Source organism: Leptinotarsa decemlineata, unplaced genomic scaffold (genome assembly GCF_025532065.1).
Source record: "Leptinotarsa decemlineata unplaced genomic scaffold, Ldec_3_MD MMD2_tig00000576_RagTag_RagTag, whole genome shotgun sequence".
Classification (NCBI taxonomy): Eukaryota; Metazoa; Arthropoda; class Insecta; order Coleoptera; family Chrysomelidae; genus Leptinotarsa; species Leptinotarsa decemlineata.
Genome location: NW_027412551.1, coordinates 7,682,098 through 7,702,046, shown reverse-complemented (window position 1 = coordinate 7,702,046; position 19,949 = coordinate 7,682,098). Strand labels below are relative to the sequence as shown.

General features: G+C 34.5%; 2 protein-coding genes across 3 annotated transcripts in view; one reads left to right on the top strand and one right to left on the bottom strand.

Moving 5' to 3' along the window:
• Positions 1-19,949, top strand: part of LOC111506347 (lysine-specific histone demethylase Su(var)3-3) — a 327,809-nt gene that overhangs the window by 204,800 nt on the left and 103,060 nt on the right. Inside the window, exon 7 of one of the 2 annotated variants that reach the window (XM_074174325.1) lies at positions 5,165-5,482. The exons of the other annotated variant lie outside the window; for it this stretch is intronic. Coding sequence (XP_074030426.1) covers positions 5,165-5,175 — 11 coding nt within the window. The 3' untranslated portion in view covers positions 5,176-5,482. Of the gene's footprint in view, positions 1-5,164; positions 5,483-19,949 lie in introns of those variants that run through there. 2 annotated transcript variants of the gene reach the window in all.
• Positions 1,611-3,134, bottom strand: LOC141481935 (uncharacterized). The gene is made up of 3 exons (XM_074174319.1): positions 2,615-3,134; positions 2,334-2,555; positions 1,611-2,276 (listed from the first exon to the last, which is right to left on the bottom strand). The coding sequence occupies exons 1-3, from the start codon at positions 2,783-2,785 to the stop codon at positions 1,629-1,631; spliced, it is 1,041 nt and encodes a 346-aa protein (XP_074030420.1). The 5' UTR covers positions 2,786-3,134; the 3' UTR covers positions 1,611-1,628.

Below are 19,949 nucleotides of genomic sequence, written 5' to 3'. Positions count from 1 at the left end.
TCTACACTACATCTAACCACATTGGATTCAGGCTGGCCTGAAATTTCTATTTAAATTATTGTCGGGTCAAATTTATTGCCCAGAACTTCTGTCTTTGCTTGACCAGAGAGTCAAGCAAAGGGATGATAGATCGGTTCTACCAATTATGGATTTTAAAAGTCGAATGTCAAGAATCTTTGCTAATGCATCAGAACTTTATTTTTTACGCAACCTTTGGATGTCTTCAAGAAGTCTGCAGTCAATTATGTATTTAGTATTATGTATTACGCCTTGTATATTTGTTAGTTTTTAGTGATGGTGTTAGTTATAATTGTTTTATTCAGCATTTAGTTTTTAGGTTGCCTTTTATTTTACCTATTTCAATATTCGTACTAATTGAACTCATTAATACAGTTTATTGTATGATTTTCACTATACAAGTTTTTACAAAAACCGCGACACGTGTTTCGCTATACAATAGCTTTGTCAAGCGTAAAATGATCAAAACACCAGTCATCCATATTGTTGTACGAATTTTGTAACTGTTTTTGAATTGAAGTATATTTTTATACATGTATATTTTACAAAGTTCTAACTTAGTGATTTCCTGTTTATACCGAATAAATAAATGAATAGTTTATATCATAATTAGGCGGGTTCATAAGCTGTACAAGAGTTTTCGTCATATTTTTAAAATTTATTTATAATTACAGTTTTTTGATCGTCGGTGTTCATTTTGTATTATAAAATTTCATTCTATTATTTCTGTTCTATCTAATTTTTCAGTACCAAAGAATCTAAACTGATGTTTGAAGGTGGTTGACAATGTTTCGTGGTGTATTTCATCAGTTCGGACTTCCATTGTCTAATATAATATAAATTGATTGGATAACCCTGAAAAAAATCAAAAAGATTAGGTAACCGAAAATAACAAGTTTATTAAACAAAAAACTGACATTACAAAGAAATAACATACAACAACCAAACAAATAAAAATTGAAATAATAATAAAAGCTGAAAAAATTTAAAAATTAAAAATATAATTAACAAAAATTGAAAAAATGAAAATTTAAAGATTTAAAAAAAGTTATGTCACAAAGTTTCGATTGTTACTATCCACAATCGTCTTCGGGTGATAACTGTTCGGGTGTAACCGTTATCACCCGAAGACGATTGTGGATACTAACAATCGAAACGTTGTGACATAACTTGGTTTGAAATCTTTTCATTTTTTGTTATTTTTAATTTTTAAATTTTTTCAGCTTTTATTATTATTTCAATTTTCATTTGTTCGGTTGTTGTATGATATTTCTTTGTAATTTCAGTTTTTTTTTAATGAACTTGTTATTTTCGGTTAATCTTCTTGATTTTTTTCAGTGTTATCAAATCAATTTATATTATATTAGACAATGGAAGTCCGAACTGATTAAATATTCTAAACTGATATTGTATAAAGAAAATATTCAGTCGTGAATAAAGTGAAAACTGACATTAATTTTTTTATTTCTGACCGGGATATTATAAGCTTATATCGTCATAGTTACGCTATCAATAAAGAGGGTCATAACTCCCTTGGGACATTATAGATTTTATAATTCCCTCTACCTTTCACAAGTAAAAATAAATAGAAATGAAAACTGAACCATATTTTATTTATTCACGTCATTACAAATAATAAATGTACAATTTTGAAATGTTTCCTGAAAATTACTTCCGCCACTGGAAACAATTTCTTCTTTTGTATGGCTGGAGCTTCTGTTCACTACAGTCGAGGTACCTGCCTCTTCTGATGACAAAGTAGACAACATACGCGCCGTTTCATTTCTCAATTTGATGCTATCCTCCAAATACCCCTCCGCCACCGTGGAACTTTTCCAACCTCCGTGTCTTTTTAAGTTAGTCATAGTTGCTCCTGCATTGGCTAGAGCAGTAGCAGAAGTGCGACGAAGGCAATGTCCCGTATAGGAAGATGAGTTTGGCAATCCTAAATACATTGCGATTTTTCTGGGGATTTTCCCAAACATGTTTTTTCCAATTGGCTGAGATGTACATTTATTTTGTCGGAAGCTCAAAAAAAATCGTTCAATACCTTTAGGACGCAAAGACATATAAAGTCTTAATAAAGGCAAAGCGGAGAACTCTTTTTCATCCACAACTGTAAATTTCTTCGATACACCAGTTTTACTTTCCGGTACGTTCACTACCATAACGGAATCCCGGTCCTCTATATCCGATATCTTCATATTCAAAAGTTCCTGACTTCTGCATCCTCCAAAATAACCCATAATCAAAACAACCTATAACAAAAAAAAGGAAATAAATACACACAAAAAGGAAAATAAGAAAAAAATTACCTTATGCAATAAATGAATATCATTAGGAGCGTCCTTTAGGAATCTGATAACATCTTTAGGAGATAAAACAGCAGACTTTTTCGGCTTATAACTCTTACTCTTCCGTTTCAAAAAAGCCTGTAGTTCATTGAACTTGGTGATATCTCGTTTCTCATGTATAGTCACCATCGATTTTAGCATTGACCATTTAGTCCATAAAGAATTCGGACTATACGTTTCTGACTGAAACGAATAAACACAATTACTACCAAATCTACCGAAAAACATAGAAAATTCCTTACCAGTTCTTGAAAATATGCCAGAAATACAGTTTCAGTGACATCTTTTGGCATAACATTTTTCCGTGTCAGCCAGTCCAGATATATCTTGTATTCTTTTTGGTATATGGCTTCACTTTTCGATGGAATTAATGATTCTCTTGTTTGTTCAGCTTTTTTCAAAATATCCTCCATTATATTTGGGGTAGAAAACACGTTTTCACCGCAAACACAGCTTGATAACAAAGTTCTGTTTATAAACAAGTAACATAGCAACAACCTAGCAACAAGAAAACTCTACTATAATCAACGGTACCTGATTCAAATATACCGGGAAGGTAATGAATTGGTACATTTTTCCGTTTCAAAAATGAACAAAATTTTATTGAAATCGGTCAGAAATAAAATTATCTATGTACCACGGGAATTAATGAGCCTTAATAACCTCAGGCAATTGCTGTCCCTCGGGCCAGAGGCCCTCGGGACGCAAACTTTGCCATCGGTAATTAAGGCCCTCCTAATTCCCTTGATACATAAATAACTATTTCAATTATACAAAGAAGTATTTTATTTTCCGAAAATTTTCTACGAAAAGTGTAATGTATGTATTTTGAGGCAACAAATACTCGCTTATAGTGTGTCCGGGGTAAGGACGCTAGTTTAATACATAAGTTGAATTTTCTACTGGGAAACATGGTATACGAGAGTACAAGATATTGAAAAAATAATTGTTGGTAAATGCAATTGATTTCCCAATTGTGTCAATATATTTCAAATGAAGCTAGTCACTCTCTCGAAGGAAATATCAATAAATATACATTATTATTCAAATGAATATAATTCGATCAAATTAACAGAGATATCTATCACAACGAAAATATTTAAAATGGTGGTATCAAAATAATCAAAGCAAGCGGTGGATGAGGTCAACTCTGAACGCCGAATCCGAGACTTCTCTGAAGACCATGTCTTATGGTCATTTTGATTTAATCTATTTTATGTGAGGTCATACTCATTCTTTTCAGCGGTTCAGTCATGAAATGCGGATACTCAAAACCGTAAATCATACATGATGCCCCAATAAAGATAAGTTAGTTAATTCCGTTATTAAGAAAGCTCAAAGATGTGAAGTTCATTTGTAAGAATCGTAAAAAATCCATAATTGATCGAAGATCATTTTTGTCGAGTTTGAAAAGACTATTTCAGCTGGTATTGTTCTCAAACTAGTTTTTCATCTAATATTTTTCAAAACATTCCATAAACTTTTCTTCAAAACACGTAACCAAACAGATGCAAAAAGGCTGCTGCTCTTCTTCAGGAACAGTTTTTTGAAAAAAAGTAGAAGATTATGAAATATAACGGGACGTTTAATATAATAGACATTTAATTTTCTCTTTCGGTATCCACATATAAGACCATATATTCTCATCGGGAGCTGAGAAGGAGTATCATCTATTATAGTCGAGAAGGACCTCTTGCTCATTAGTTTGTACCAATCTAAGGAAGGGGAATAAATAAATAGTTTCAATGAATTGGGCAATCCTCACAACGGATTTAATATCTACCGAAGCATATAGTGGGAGAGCCAGTGACGCATGTTTCATGAAGTCTTTGATGCATCAAGAAATTTTGTAAGGCTAGTACCTATGGAATAAGAATTACGAATACCTGTGTTTGCCTGACCCTGCCCGGGACACAAGGTACTGCGCATAATAAAAAGGTGTAAAAAAAAATAACCCAACATAAGTGTTTGATTCACAGGCCAACAAACTTTAATCGAAAGATTAGTTGATTTTTAATTATAATTTAAGATGACAGACACTTTGGAGAGGGTTTACATGTACATCATAATGAATCTTTGATTCATTATGAAATTTTAACAGCTACTTAATCAAATATTTAGAAAGTTAATTTCAAAAAAGCCAGACAGTTGTGTTGGGGTTTAATTTCCGGCAAACATGAAAATATATTTTATTTCAAATAGAAAGAGATGGGTTGCGCGTAGTTGGCGGCGTGAATGAGAGCACCGATCACCATCGTAGCTTCGCTCTTCTTCGCTCTCATTGGTTGTTAATCACGTGATCTTTACCAGCGGTACATTTAAAATGAAATTCATACTTATGAATAGATGTCATGTGAAGAGATTTAAGATATAAAAAGATAGTTCAATTTTCATGACTTTCATAGAACTTTTAATAAATTAAAATTGGAAAATAGTGCAGTTATGTGGTGATGGAAAATTAAAATTTAATTTTATTGATATAAAAAAATGGTAAGGTTATCATTGAAAATTCCATCATTGCAAGATATAGTTAATTAAATATTGTCATAGAAAATATTCATTACAAACATATATTATTAAAAAATTTTTGGAAAAATATCTTTAATTTTGGATAATGTAATGGCTAATCATTGTTAGTTTATAGTATATCTTTGAAAATGTCCGTATAGGACGAAACTGCGTTATCGTTAGTTACAAATAAAAGTGGTGAAAAACATAGAAAGTTTCATTTCTCTTTTCTTAATTTTTTTCGGAGGCCGAAATTTTGTATGTAGGTTCGTTTTTTGTTGCAGATATGGATTGAAAAATGATTTTCCAATATTCCAACTGGGAAGCCAGCCGCAGGGGAAAAGGCGCGTCCACAAAACAAAATTATCTTTTTATCACTGTTTCTCCATGATCTTGAAATTCCGGAGGGTGAATTTATATTTAGTATCAGCATTGCACCCGAGCCGGGGCGGTTCGCTAGTAGTAACATATTCTGTTTGGTAACTAAAAATATGCAAAAAATAATCTTTAATGTAGTATTTCTACTGAGTCCGCTACACGGCGGTTTGTCGTTTTTAAACTGCCGCCACGGACGTCGTTAATAAAAGCTTTTACAACATGAATCCAACTGTTTTTGTGTGTAATTCCTTCGAATGTTTCTGATGTGACTACCGAAAAATTATGACCTCACCTCAAGTCTCTCTCGAATTCCCAGTCGAATTCCGCCGTTACGCATAAATCAATCCGTCATCATCGATCATCTTCGTAGTGGGGCTCCGCGAGACGCATGGGGGCCCGCGAGATTTCCGGCAAGGAGCCCTTTGACCCCGCATCTCAACCACTACTAGACAGACGCTTCGAGAACGCTGTCCGTGTTTATGCCTTATCTAGGTATGGCTCGGTATTTACACGTATGTAATGTGTCCCATTTTACAATGTCGTCGTGGTATGTTACAACGCCGAAAGGAAAATCTGTGTGATTTAGTGTCGGGAATGTTGGCTGCGATGAACCATGGGATTCACTTGTTCGAATCACTTAGTTTTTCACTTCTTTACTAAGTGAAGAGTTTATTTCCGAGAATTTTTTTCTCGCATAATCCATTCTGTTTCATCATCAGATGTATACATTCAGCGCATACAATTTCGATAGCAGTATTCATTTATTTTTTGAGTGTCACATTGCATACTAAATTTGACGCCAGAAATTAGGAAGTGAACATCGAGTTGAATGGAACAATATCAAAAAGATTGCCGATGAATCCCATTCAAAGAATCGGTGTGTATTTTACTAGCTGAAGAATATTGTATTTCAAACAGCTCTTTGTAATGGGGGAGCCCAAGCGGGGATTTCGGGATTTACTAAAGCGCGGCAGATTAATATACAGGGGGATACCTTGTACCCGGCTAAGTACCTCCACCAAATATGAGCCCCATATATAAGGCCGCCTGTGAGGGTTAAAGGATCAGATTAGTAAAAAAAATTGATCATCAGAAATTCTCGAGCGTGTCAGATTAAGGTAGGGTGAGTTAATTACCTTCTAAGAAGTGTATATTCCAGTAATCTGACAATTTGAGATTGACGTAAAGAAAGGGGTGGGCAGCAAAGTTGTAAAAAAATAACGTCATTTCGACATTCTCGAGAGTAGCTAATTTTTTTTCATTTTGAAGGAAATAATTCAAGGATAACGAAAAATATATAATCTGACGATTTCCGCAAGCCGAAATAACAAAAATTCGTCGATAAAGTTTAATGCGTGCAGCTGTGTGATACTTATATTTCTCGCTCCGAGTTTCTATTCCTCTATTCTCTATTCACTTTTTCTCTATCTATTACTCTCTCACTCCGTCCCTACTCTGAATTCTGTTGCCATGACGCCATCACAGCTGATCACCGAGACTCGTTCATAATGAAGATGATCAATTAATCAATTAATTGATGGATGTAACCGTTACTACGTGGTAGGAAATTATAATGAAGAAAAGAGAAATGAAACTTTCTATGTTTTTTACCACTTTTATTTGTAACTAACGTTACTGCAGTTTGGTCCTTCAAGGACATTCTCAAACTTTTACAATATATAAGGACATTTTCAAACTTATATATTGTATAGGACGAAACTGCAGTAACGTTAGTTACAAATAAAAGTGGTAAAAACATAGAAAGTTTCATTTCTCTCTTCTTCATTAATTAATCAATTGATTGTAAAAAATTTAATTTTTTTGAACACTTTTTTAAAATTATTTTCTCATTAATACAAGTATTCTATTTTAAAAAACATACACTTATTCATTTGCATGTTATTTCCTGAGCTTTTCAATTGATTAAGTTCAATGAATTGAAAAAAAAAATAAAAAAATATTGTTTTTGTCAGATTAAGCGAATCCCTCTAGATAATCGACAGATTATGAGACAGCACGTATAAAACATAAAGATGAACCATACATATCTTAATCTGACTTGGATGTCACATTAATAGGTGGTTCCACTTATGTTTCGCTTGCTTTTACGCAGTTATTTTTGTCAAGTACTTTCTTGGTTTTTCTCATTTTGTCTTCAATCGAGGACCGCCTGCCCGGTACTGACGATGCCCAATAGGCTGAAACAGCTGTCTCCGGTGGCTCTTAAATTGAAATCAATATGGGAATGATAGAAACGTACTTTTCTATTTATTTTTTGATTTTCATGGAATTATTTTCCAGCAGCTTGACTGCATTAACTTTTCTATATATATATATATATATATATATATATATATATATATATATATATATATATATGTATATATATATATATATATATATATATATATATATATATATATATATATATATATATATATATATATATGCGCACCATATGGCAAACTTTTTTTTCGAAAAGTTTCAATGAAGTTCAACTTCGGCACTTATTTGTGCTTTAAATTTAACTCAAAATGATGTGGCCAACTGCGACCCAGTGACTTTCAGTGTTTGTCAAATTCAATTTTTTTTTTATTGAAAAAGTGCATTTCTAGATCGAATTTAACAAAAAGTTACTTGAAAAAGTAACTTTTATGCAACTAGGATAAAGTTAACGTTTTGGTTATTTTTGACAGATATCCCCTTTATTTTAAAAATCAAGTTAGGTTAATTGTCATCAATTTATGTATACATAACAAACTCATCATGGAGTTTAACTTTTCTGATAAATTTTTACTCATACGGACATTTTTAGAGAGAAATTAAAAATGTGCTATAAAAATTTTACCATGACTGGTGCAAAGTTTCAATCACTTGGCTATTTTCTTAAAAAAACGTCAGTACCTTCAATTTTGAAAAAGCAGACACAACTCAAAAACTGCAATAAGAGTTAATAAAATTACTAGAGTTGAAATTACATTATAATTTCAATATTCAGTATTTACAAAATAAAGGGGATATCTGTCAAAAATAAGCAAAACGTTAACTTTAAGTTGAATTTGACAAACACTGAACGTCAGTGGGTCGCAGTTGGCCGCATCATTTTAAGTTAAATTTAAAGCACAAACAAGTGCCGAAGTTAAACTTCATTGAAACTTTTCAATAAAAAAGTTTCCCATTTGGTGCGCACTTTAATGGTGACACTGTATATATATATATATATATATATATATATATATATATATATATATATATATATATATATATATATATATATATATATATATATACACATTTGCTATCTACGTAGCTCAAATTTCGAGATATCATGAAGAATGATGTCCACCCGGTGGCAGCCACTTCGTTCCTAACAAGACTGAAAATTCAGAACAATGGACCGCAATCCCCAATCTGTTCTCCGACTGGCGGTTGCCATCACTTCTTTCCTTCGACTGCTCGAACAATATAATCATCTCGTCTCGTTTGTTCGATTCTCGATTGCCGAAAGTTCATGAAGCCGGTGGTTGTAGAGGGTGATTCGTTTCTAGAGTACACGTCGATAAATCACGCCGGAAAAGTAATATAATAGTTCAATTTCATCTACAGAACGGTAAATTCTCAATTGAAATAGATGGACGGCAGTATTTGTAAAGAAACGAAGCCAACCAACTGCGTTGAAGCAGTTTTTCGGATTATTCGATCGTGGTATCCAGATTTTATACCGGACGTGTCGTTCACAATTGCGGTAGACATCAAGAGCTCATATTGCATCGTTCGGGGTTCCGATTTTTGGTGGTTTCATACCATCATTTGTGGGCGTAGCTTCATTCTTATTGGTTGGGTAAATGGTTCTGATTCCTGAACTTTTGACTTCGAAAACCTCACTTCATTTATGTTAATTTCCCCTTCCTTTTATTACATTACATTACCTGCACAGCCATCTAGGTAATTTTCAACATAACCTGTAACTCTCAAACGATGAGGAAGGATATCATTGTCATCTGGACATAAGACAATGGAAAATATACGCTAAGGAGAATGAGTTTGCTTCAGAGTGATTGCCCAAGACGAAACCATCGAAGGAAATCACTGAAAAGGCACTTTTTTGCGAGGGCGACCAATTTTTTTGTTTTCATCCGAATTGATTTGTTTTTCGTTAATTTCCTTAACAAGAACTGATCGGAAACAATAACCTCTGTTTTGAGATTACGTTGTTTTCAAAACTGGGGGACATTAAAATATTACGTAAGCATATTCATTACAATTATTCAGCCCCCACCTCTTGTCACGAAAAGTAAGCAAAGCTCTCAACATGGTTATATGCATTTTTCATTTTTCAATCATAGACAATGTGTGGGTTGCCATATGTGTAAAAAGGTAAATAACTGCTGCTGACGTAATCACTATCTAGACCCCCGCCATTTCATCAAAAATAAAGGAAGCAAAGACCCGTAGCTCCCTATAGTGCTTACCTAGGCCCCCAGGTCTCAGATATGTTTCAACAAATTTGATTTCATCGTTTCCTCGCTAATGCGTACTTGCATAGTCTTGCTGTATCTTTGAAGTATTTTTGACATATGAAGTTCTATAATCAATAATAATGCTTGTTGAATTCTTCAGGATCACAAAAATTGAGATAGGATTCGTCACATAGGAAATAAAATATATACATACTTGTATATAATATTCATGCATTTAAATTATAATACTGCTTTTTGGGTTCTCAATATTACACTCAGATTATAAAAAAAATGCACCTGCAAAAAACAGACTTAACAAAAAACCGATGTTGAGTGTTTTTGAAGCCTTATCAAATCACCATCATGTTGGGTACGAAAGAAATACGGTGTTTTGATGGTGATCGTCTAAATGTTTTTTGAGAAATAGATATTAAAAAAATTGCACCTGCAAAAAACGGACTTATCAAAAAACCGATGTTGAGTGTTTTTGAAGCCTTATCAAATCACCATCATGTTGGGAACGAAAGAAATACGGTGTTTTGATGGTGATCGTCTGAATGTTTTTTGAGAAATAGTATGCACATGCACATACCTAGCACATGCACTCATAGTATGCACATGCTATGTGCATACATTTGCTATGTGCTATGTGCATGTGCATACTATTGCTATTGTATACACATGCACATAGCATAGTTTTTGCTGGACTTACAGCATTCAAATTTAAAGATCAGGTTATCCTTTTTCTGAGACACATTTTATGAAGCTTGAAGAAGTGATCCCACACAGCGATATTATTGTGGATATGAGAGTATACAAGGGCAAAATTAACATCGAGGAGCTGTTTTATGTTGACTACAGTACCAAGAAATTTGCTATTATCTGATGATGCTATGTTTCCTTTTCATACCCGTAACACAAGTTCGTTGAGTTTTTTGGGCATTCTAGAATAACATTGCATAAGCACTGTTTCATTTGAATTTACTATCAATGAATGTTTCCTACATCAGTTTGTGAATTTAAAAGACAATAAGTTCAGCTATTTTGGAGTTTCTCGTGACATAATTTGTGCTTATATAGATCATAATATAATTAATGTAAATTTTTTTATTTTTTTATTTTGCTATTAATCTAAGTTACAAAAAGGATTTGGAACTCTATAACTTCTATTTGATTATCTGCGAGTGCTTTCGACAGCTGGTCGTGCTGTCATCCTATAGGCACTACTCTATCTGCACTCGCAGATAATCAAATAGAAGTTATAGAGCTTCAAATCCTTTTGTAACTTACATTAATAGTAAAATACTGAAAATAAAGGAAAAATTAGTTGCATCATCCAAAATTAATGTAAAGTACAAAAATAAGGGGTCCCAAAATGGAGTCTTGTGAAACTCCCTAAGCAGATGCCAATGTCGCAACTGTAAGACCATCTTTTGCGCACTGGAAGCAAAGCTCATAAACATGGTCAAAATGCTGAATTTGGAATCTTCGATTCAAATATAATATTTGTAGGTTCGCGATGAATAGTTGAGTATGACGAAAATTATTTTTCAAATGGCTATGAAAAACATATGAGTGAATATATTGAAAACCATCAGGAGATGACTCTCAGCTGATAAGTTTTCGATTTGAGAAATTTGAAACAACAAAATGTTATCACTTTTGTTGTTTATTATGTCGAGTACAGAGAAACCAGCTTTTTAAACTATAGTACGTACCTCTATGTGTTGTGTATTCACGTTCAAATGAAATCTTTCCTCTCTCGCGTAAGCTTTGGAACTTGTATAGGAAGGAACAAGTTCCAAATTGACCCTACACAGGGCTTACCCAGAATTTTGACAGATGTTCCGCTTAGCTGGTAGCCGGATTATAACCCAATATGATGACCCCGATGATAAAGTACTGCACAATAATTTTTTTCACTGCAATGTTTACTACGGAGACAAGCGCTCATTCTTGATGGATATGTTATTACTACTACAGTTAAAACCACCATCCTGATAAGCCTGATAAGTTCCACTATCTCTACTCTTCTAATTTTATAATTATAGATAGACTAATATCATTCTTATTATTATTATCATTATCATGTATTCATTATCACCAAGTCGTCATGTATATTCATCAATTTGAGTTTTCTTCCTAATAATTATATAAATGAATACACTCGAGAACTAACAAACAGGTCAATATTTCAACAGGTATCTCGTTACTTCAAGACATTTTCATTAGAGAGGAGACGTTTCAATTATAGTGCCATTAATGCCGTGAGTATTACAAAAAAACTTGATTTTACGAGCATTGCGAAAGTGACACTAACGTGCTCAGTATACTTCATCATCATTAAAAAACAAAACTGTTATTGATGTTGTGGTACTTCCCTGGCAAGCCTCAGCTGATATTCGATTCAGGATGTCATTAGCGTTTCGGCTTTTTGTATCTATACTTCATCAGACAACAAATTTGAAATCGAAGGCGTTTTTTGGCGCTCATGTATTTTTCTGTGATTCAAATACATTCATTCGGGCGTTGAAACGATGACGCCACATCAGCTATGATTTGATACGTATTCGTGATGATTCAAAACTAGCAAGAGGTTGGGTTTCAAACGGAATTTGACGTTACGTTACGTCAGTTGTCAGTTGCTGCTTCATTTTGTCAGAATTATTACAATATTGTCTATATAAGTACCTATTGTTGGTTGACTTGATAAAAAAAATGGCTACTGGTTGGTCGATATTTTGAATAGAAAAAAAATGTGGTACTCTCGTTTTAAAATGCAACTACATTTGTAATATATTTACACAATAATGAAATGAATGAAAACAATTTTGTCTAATTACCACCAGTTAATTTTATTTATAGGACCGGTTTCGGGTTTAACCCCATTATCAAGTTTTGTACTTGATAATGAGGTATAAATAAAATGAACTAGTGGTAATTAGACAAAAGTGTTTTTATTCATCTCATTAAAGTGATCATGAATCACCACAAAATAAACAAGTCATCAATCACACATATTTATACACAAATCCGTTTCCAATTGAGGTTAGAGAAAATTGAAGAGCTTGTTTTTATTATTGAATTGCTTCATTTCTGACGAATCTTATTATTAATGTATGACGTCACTACGAATCGTTTTTGAATGCACGCTCGAATACGATAAAATGCCTGAACACACCTCATATATTTGGAAACACGTGTCGAGGTGTTAACATAATGAGAGAAACTCCAGTAATATTCATTTCTACACCAAAGGTTTTAAACAGTGCATCACAATATCGAAATAGATACCCAAAATTGAAATACTTAATTTTCTCTTTCAATAAAAAATATATGACCAATTCTACCGATGCATTCATATTTGCAGTGATTGCAAATGTTGCATCATGGATCGCTCTGTATGACTGTCAGTTGTATGATAATTCCAGTTACCGACGTATGTTTATGCGAGTCTTCCCTTTGATGTACAAGTCTATTTTTATTTATTTGACGAATTGAACAGCGTAAGATATATGCAGGTCGTTTACATATCACTGACGGATGTGGAGGTACATAAATTTCTCAGCATATTGGCAAATCACTGAGTTATCCACATCTGCGATATCTTCTTTCTACAATGGCAGTTCTTCAATCATTATTTTCTTTGTATGTTTTGTCTCTCCTCAAGAGGTATAAGATCAGTTGAAGTTGCAGGGAAAATATTGTTTTTTACATCAAATACGGGGATTTCAAAACTATCGTTTTGTACGAGAAAGGTCCCAGAAGGACGTTTAGTTTATTATGAAATTGATATTTAAAGAAATATAGTATTGCAGTAGTGATTTTCTGAGCATGAATCCAGTCAGTAGTCTCATTTCAGGAATGCCAAAATTTTGTATTATAAACTGGTGTCGGTGATTTTTTCGCCGACTAGAATGCGTTTTAGCAAATAATTTGACCTGAAAAGTTCAAATGTATGCAATTCAAAATTATTTTCGATGAAATAGTGTACGGTAAATCGGTACTGATAACTTCAAATTTTTTTACGGGTTTGTTATGGATTAGAAACTCATTCCGAGGAGAGAGAGAGAATAAACGAAACTTAGATTTATATATATATATATATATATATATATATATATATATATATATATATATATATATATAAACGGATTAACAGGGTGTCTCAGTCAAAAAATCAAAAATCAAACTCTGCCTCAGTTACCCTGAAATTGTGCAGGGCTCTCTCCAATAGTGATCCATTAAAAAACAACAAGCTTCAGATTAGGCTTCTATTGCAAAACCATTAACAAATAACTGTATGAAATATAATACGAAAGTAACACAACAATAAGCAAAAATGTTCCAAAAGTAAGATCAAAATTTAACAAGAAAGTACGTCTCAATTAGGTGATTGAAAAACAAAAAATATCTCTATATCAATTTGTGAAATGTTATATATTCTCTCATTAGGTAGAATTTCAACTCAAATGAAAAACTAAATTACACTATTCGATTTTTGCGGAAATTCTGAAGTGATATTTGAAATTGCCTGGCCGCCGTACTATTTTTCAGTTTCAAACCCGCGTGTGCACTAATTTATATGATATTAACACATATGAAAGGGGTGTAATGTAATTTGTTGTCCTTCTTATATCGTCCCCAAGACGAAACAACAATAAGACAATTATTACAAAATCCAAATGACATCCTCTCTCTCTAAACCGATATAGGGGTTAGTAAAAAATCCAAATTGACTCATGATACTATGCTGGGTTCCGATCTTCTTCTCTGTACGGTATCCGTGTGAAATACTGATCCGTTTTAAGTGTCACCAAACGAAACAATAATTGACTCACTGGCCGCAATTTACCGTAATTCCACTAACGCAAAATCCCTTTTCGGAAAGTCCCTTGTCGCGACCGTCTTCCGCAGCTGACTTTCGCAACTTCCTTTCGAGACTCTCCCACATCAACTCTCGATCGCAAAGAAATTTTGTCGCAACCGCTCTTTCACAAAATCCCCTTTCGAGATATCCCTTTTTGAAACCCTCTTCCGCAACTGACTTTCGCGACCCTCTTCCGCAACTGTCCGATCGCCACCCACCCAATTAACCGACTCATTAGTATTCCCAAGTTTGAAAAACTGTCCATAACACTCCTCCCTTGTGCCTTCCCCTGATTAGTCTGATCTCTGGTTTATATTCTTGAATTTTTCCATAACCCTCCCTACTCAAGACCTATATCTTCTTTTCATCGAAGTGATTGGTCAGTTTTTATTTTAAATAAATTTTCGGGCCCACCTATTCAGATATGGCCGAACTGTCCACGAAACTGAAATGCAAACTCGTAGTTTGCATTTTCGCGTTCCCAGTGTCATACTTATCAACAGGATACGTTTGTTTAGTCTAGCCGAAAGAAACATAATCTTCATGATACTGATTAGGTTCAACAATTATAAATTAAATTCAACGCTTACTCTGTTGGAAAAGTATTGATACCGAAAAATCAAGTGACCTACCCCGATCTTTATGAATAAAATTATATTTTTCGTTAGCTATCGCAATGTGGAGATGCAGGGTCTTCCTAACATCAGTCCACAGAGAAATAGCATGGTAACTGCAGCACCTAAGAGGCCTACTAGCAACTTCAAAATGGATTTCTGCAACAACAATACCAAATATAAACTCAGTGCACCGATCAACATCTGCAGTCCAACAGTCCTCATATTTCAGCAGTCACAGAAACCAAAGTTGGTGCTTCAACAAACCCCGTGAATTTTCTAAATCCCGGCTATGATTTCCACTTCCAATTCAGACGTAACTTTGGAATATCTCTTTTTATCCGAAGCGATCTCTCCTGTTAACGAGGGGAAATGCTGCAACTCCAAAAGTTTAATGTTAGGTAGTTCAAAATGATATCACAGAAGCTGAATAAATTCATATGCTACGATTCATAATATAGGGCACTATTCTCTTTACTCGCAAACACCATTGATTTTCTGCAAATCGATCATCCCAATGCTGAAATTTCCATAGTCGATGACTTCAATGTCCATTATATCGAATGGCTCGAATTTTCATTCCTGAACGTAATGGAGAAAAGGCTATTCTTCTTAATTTATACCTAACAACCAATCCAGAAATTTACACAGTGACCGTAAGGCCTTCATTGGGATTTTCTGACCACAAACTCATTTCAGTGGTGAATGAATGACCGATAAATATCACAACACAACAAAGTTTTTGTTTCGGGGTTGAAATTAGATGATTTTAATGTATTTCCACGTGTTAAAACCGAAAGTGACCATAAAAATTATATATTAGCTCTTGTTTTCAAGATATAGTATCATTATATTATATATATATGTATATTGAGTTTTCAACAAATGAAATATTTCATCACCAACAGTTGGTACACATGTTTGTTTACATAACACCCCTCTCATCAGCTGTTCTTAAGTAGTAAACAGAACCTATGTGAGTTTGTCAATTGTACGCACGTGGTTGCTATTGAAATTATCGTGTGAAGTTGATTTTTAAATTAATTTAAGTGCTGATCTGAAATGCCTCGAAAGTGTGTGATTTCTGTCAATAGCTTTTGCTATATATGTGGTGAAATAACATTTAAGGCTCAGAAACGTAAAATGACACCTATCGTTAAGACAGCCTATGAACATTATTTTGGTGTGAAAGTTGGGGACCAAGATAAATCATGGGCTCCTCATATATGTTGTAATTCTTGTTCCGTCATATTGCGAGAGTGGCTGAAAAATAAAAACCGGGAAATGGCTTTTGCAGTACCTATGGTTTGGCGTGAGCCTACCAATCATACAGACGACTGTTATTTCTGCTTAACTCCTCCCATTAAACAAGGTTTATCTATGAAAAAATTAAATACCCTAATCTCCCATCTGCTCTTCGGCCTGTACCACACTCAGACAATTTGCCAGTCCCTTCTCCACCCCAAAACTATGAAATTTTAGAGGAAGGTGATGAAGACTGTTTAGAAGGAGCAACCCATCCTTCTACATCCTATGACCCTGATTTTGAGGTAAGCGATAGGTCTAGTGATCCGCACAGAATTAGTCAAGCAGAGTTGAGTGACCTCATAAGAGATCTTCGCTTGTCTAAGGAAAAGGCTGAGCTGTTAGGGTCAAGACTACAACAGTGGAATCTTCTAAAACATGATGTGAAAATACCTCAGTACAGACAGCGTCAAAAAGATTTGCTTCCTTTTTTTGAGAAAAAAGAAAACCTCGTAGTTTGTTCTGATGTTAATGGTTTGATGAACTGCTTGAATTTGGATCACACTCCATCTGAATGGAGACTGTTTATAGACTCTTCAAAACTAAGCTTAAAAGCTGTACTTCTGCATAATGGAAATCAGCTACCCTCTATTCCTATAGGTCATGCAGTTCACATGAAGGAAACGTATATAAATATGAAAACACTTCTCCAATCAATCAAATATGAACAACACAAGTGGCACATCTGTAGTGATCAGAAAGTCATTGCTATACTCCTAGGAATGCAATTAGGGTTCACCAAGTACTAAGTACCGTTGTTTTTTGTGTCTGTGGGACAGTCGGGATAGAAAATCTCACTATAAAAAAATGAACTGGCCTACACGAGACCTAAACCCTAATGAGAAAAATGTAGTTTACGAGCCTCTTGTAGATCCTAAGGATGTTCTCCTTCCCCCATTACATATTGAGTTGGGACTAATGAAAAACTTTGTGAAGGCCATGGACCAGGATGGACAAGCTTTTAAGTACTTGAGAGCAAAGTTTCCCAGGTTGAGTGATGCTAAAGTCAAGGAAGGCATCTTTATTGGGCCTCAAATCCGTGAAATCGTAAATGATCCTGCTTTTGACTTGATTTTAACAGAAAATGAAAAAAGAGCATGGGAAGCCTTTAAGGGGGTTGTACATGGGAGGTAACAAAAGAGATGATAACTTCACAGCATTGGTTAAAGAGCTTCTTCAAGCTTACCACCAACTTGGATGCAACATGTCCTTAAAAATTCATTTTCTTCACTCTCATCTTAATTTCTTCCCACAAAACTGTGGAGTTGTGAGTGACGAACATGGAGAAAGATTCCATCAAAACATTGCCTTAATGGAACAGAGATATCAGGGCCGTTGGAATGAAGCAATGCTTGCAGACTACTGCTGGTCTGTGTGTAGGGATGCTCCAGAAATGTTTTATAAAAGACAAGCTAAACGACAGCGATCTTACAATGAATCGGATGGACTTAATTGAAATTTGGTAGTACAAACTTCTTTTATTTGTCAAAACACTAAGAATAATGTTTTTTTTTTATTAATTTTGTACTTAAAATATTCTAAAAGAAACATAACAATATTGTTTTCTGTACTTTCACTTTTTACGTATAGTATAACTACTCTTTAAGATTAAGTACTGTGTATCTCAAAAACCAGAGCTAATAAAAATTTTTCATTGTCATTTTCGTTTTTATCACCCCAAAATTAGTAGAAATTGCCTAATTTACTGTAGGAAACATTCAAAAAATATTTTTTTGTTATGTTGTGATAGTTACTGTATCTCGCCTATAACCTATTAGGTTGAAGCGATCGATTTAATTAAAAAAAGATCTGTAGACTTTTCATCAAAAAAGTTGCCAATACATAATAAATCAGTTGCAAGAATTTCTACATAATCATTTCACTTTGTTTGCTTTCCTGTCTAATTAAATCATTAAAAACAGTAAATTTAAGCGGAGAAAAACCCTCCATGGCTAAGATCTATGTCACGAAATCTCAGTTAAGCGTAATAAATTAATCAGTGGTAGACAACCAACTAGGGAACACGGCTCACTTACCATACATAAATATGTAAAACCTATTAAACGAATCTCCTACTTTCCACTACGGAAAACATAAATTATAACCTCATTGTCGAAAGGTCAAAACAAACACATGATCCTGAGGTGGTACGAATGAAAAAACCGTTCTCCGACGTCGGCAGCATTCCGACTTTCCCTCCGTTTATTGTTCCTCCTTCGTGATGTTAGCGTCTAATCTGTTTATTGGAATCGTATTTGTTGTATTGCCCATTCACTTGTGAAATATCTGCCGGTGCGAATTAATTAGTTTATTGCACTTCGCAATTCGGAATCGAGTCAGTAGCGTACTCCGAATGATATACAAGTATAGTGGGTTCTTGACTGTTTTTCAATTTTCCCTTCATTTGTTACCATATAAAAAGATACAAAAACAAATGTAACCATTTTTCAACGAACTGAAGTGAATATGAAGAATGGTTACAAAACGTACATTTTTTCACCGATTCTTTAGAGAATAGATTCTTCATTATTAGAATTTCAACTGAGTGTAAGTAAGCATAAATATCTTCTCTCACGGTTCGGCAAAAGACTCAATCTACGAAAGTCTATGATAAAAGATTTCCAAAGGTAATCCTTTGAAGGGCTAAGCTTCGATATCAACCACTGAACGAGATTCACCTTTTGTATTCTGCAGTTCAGAATACAAAAGGTGATACATTCAGGAGGGAGCGCCAGCATTATCAATTAATGACTACTCCCCACACTGTACGGTAAGAGATCATGAGCAAGCTAAGCAAGCTAATTCAGCCAAGCATGTCAGCTTTCTGTATTTGTTCGGCCGAGATTTCTGCCTCAATGCGGCCAGCTGATATGATCCTGAGATTCGGGAGGAGAGAGGCCATCATTCCACCAAGGACTTCAATAATAAATACAATCATCTCAACAGAGTGGCTTGGATGAAATCTGTGGAGTTCGAAGAGAAAATCTCGACATTTTTTCCGCTGGCCAGAAGCTGAAAACTGCACGACAAATATAATTTTGCTCTGATGTTCGAGAAGAACTACATCAGGCTCATTACCTTGTGGAAATGATATCTGCGACTTTTACATGGGCCTTTTGCTGGACGGGTTCCAACTCGCTGACAGAGTTGTGATCACCTCGTTCAGTATCGAAAACTAAACCGAATTCGTCAGCCTCTCGGGCAGGTGTCCTGAAGAGAAATGCTCGAATTCCTGCTCTCTCTCTCACGGCCGAAGAGCATGCAGAGAAAAGGATCTGAACTCCTGATGGCTTTACTGGCTCCATCTAATACCATCATATCATGTAGAGGCCACGGCCTCCCCATTGTCGGGGAAGTACAACCGTGGAACGGACGATTCAGGATGCTTCACGTCGAGTTGATAATGCTCCTCTCAGGTCCATTTCACTACTCAAGCAAGATT

Excerpts from the sequence above, each read along its gene's own strand:
- LOC141481935 (XM_074174319.1), bottom strand. The coding sequence starts at position 2,785 with ATGGAGGATATTTTGAAAAAAGCTGAACAAACAAGAGAATCATTAATT. Across the intron at positions 2,556-2,614 it reads TGGCATATTTTCAAGAACTG|TCAGAAACGTATAGTCCGAA; the intron begins GTAAGGAATTTT and ends TATTCGTTTCAG. Across the intron at positions 2,277-2,333 it reads ATATTCATTTATTGCATAAG|GTTGTTTTGATTATGGGTTA; the intron begins GTAATTTTTTTC and ends TTTTTGTTATAG.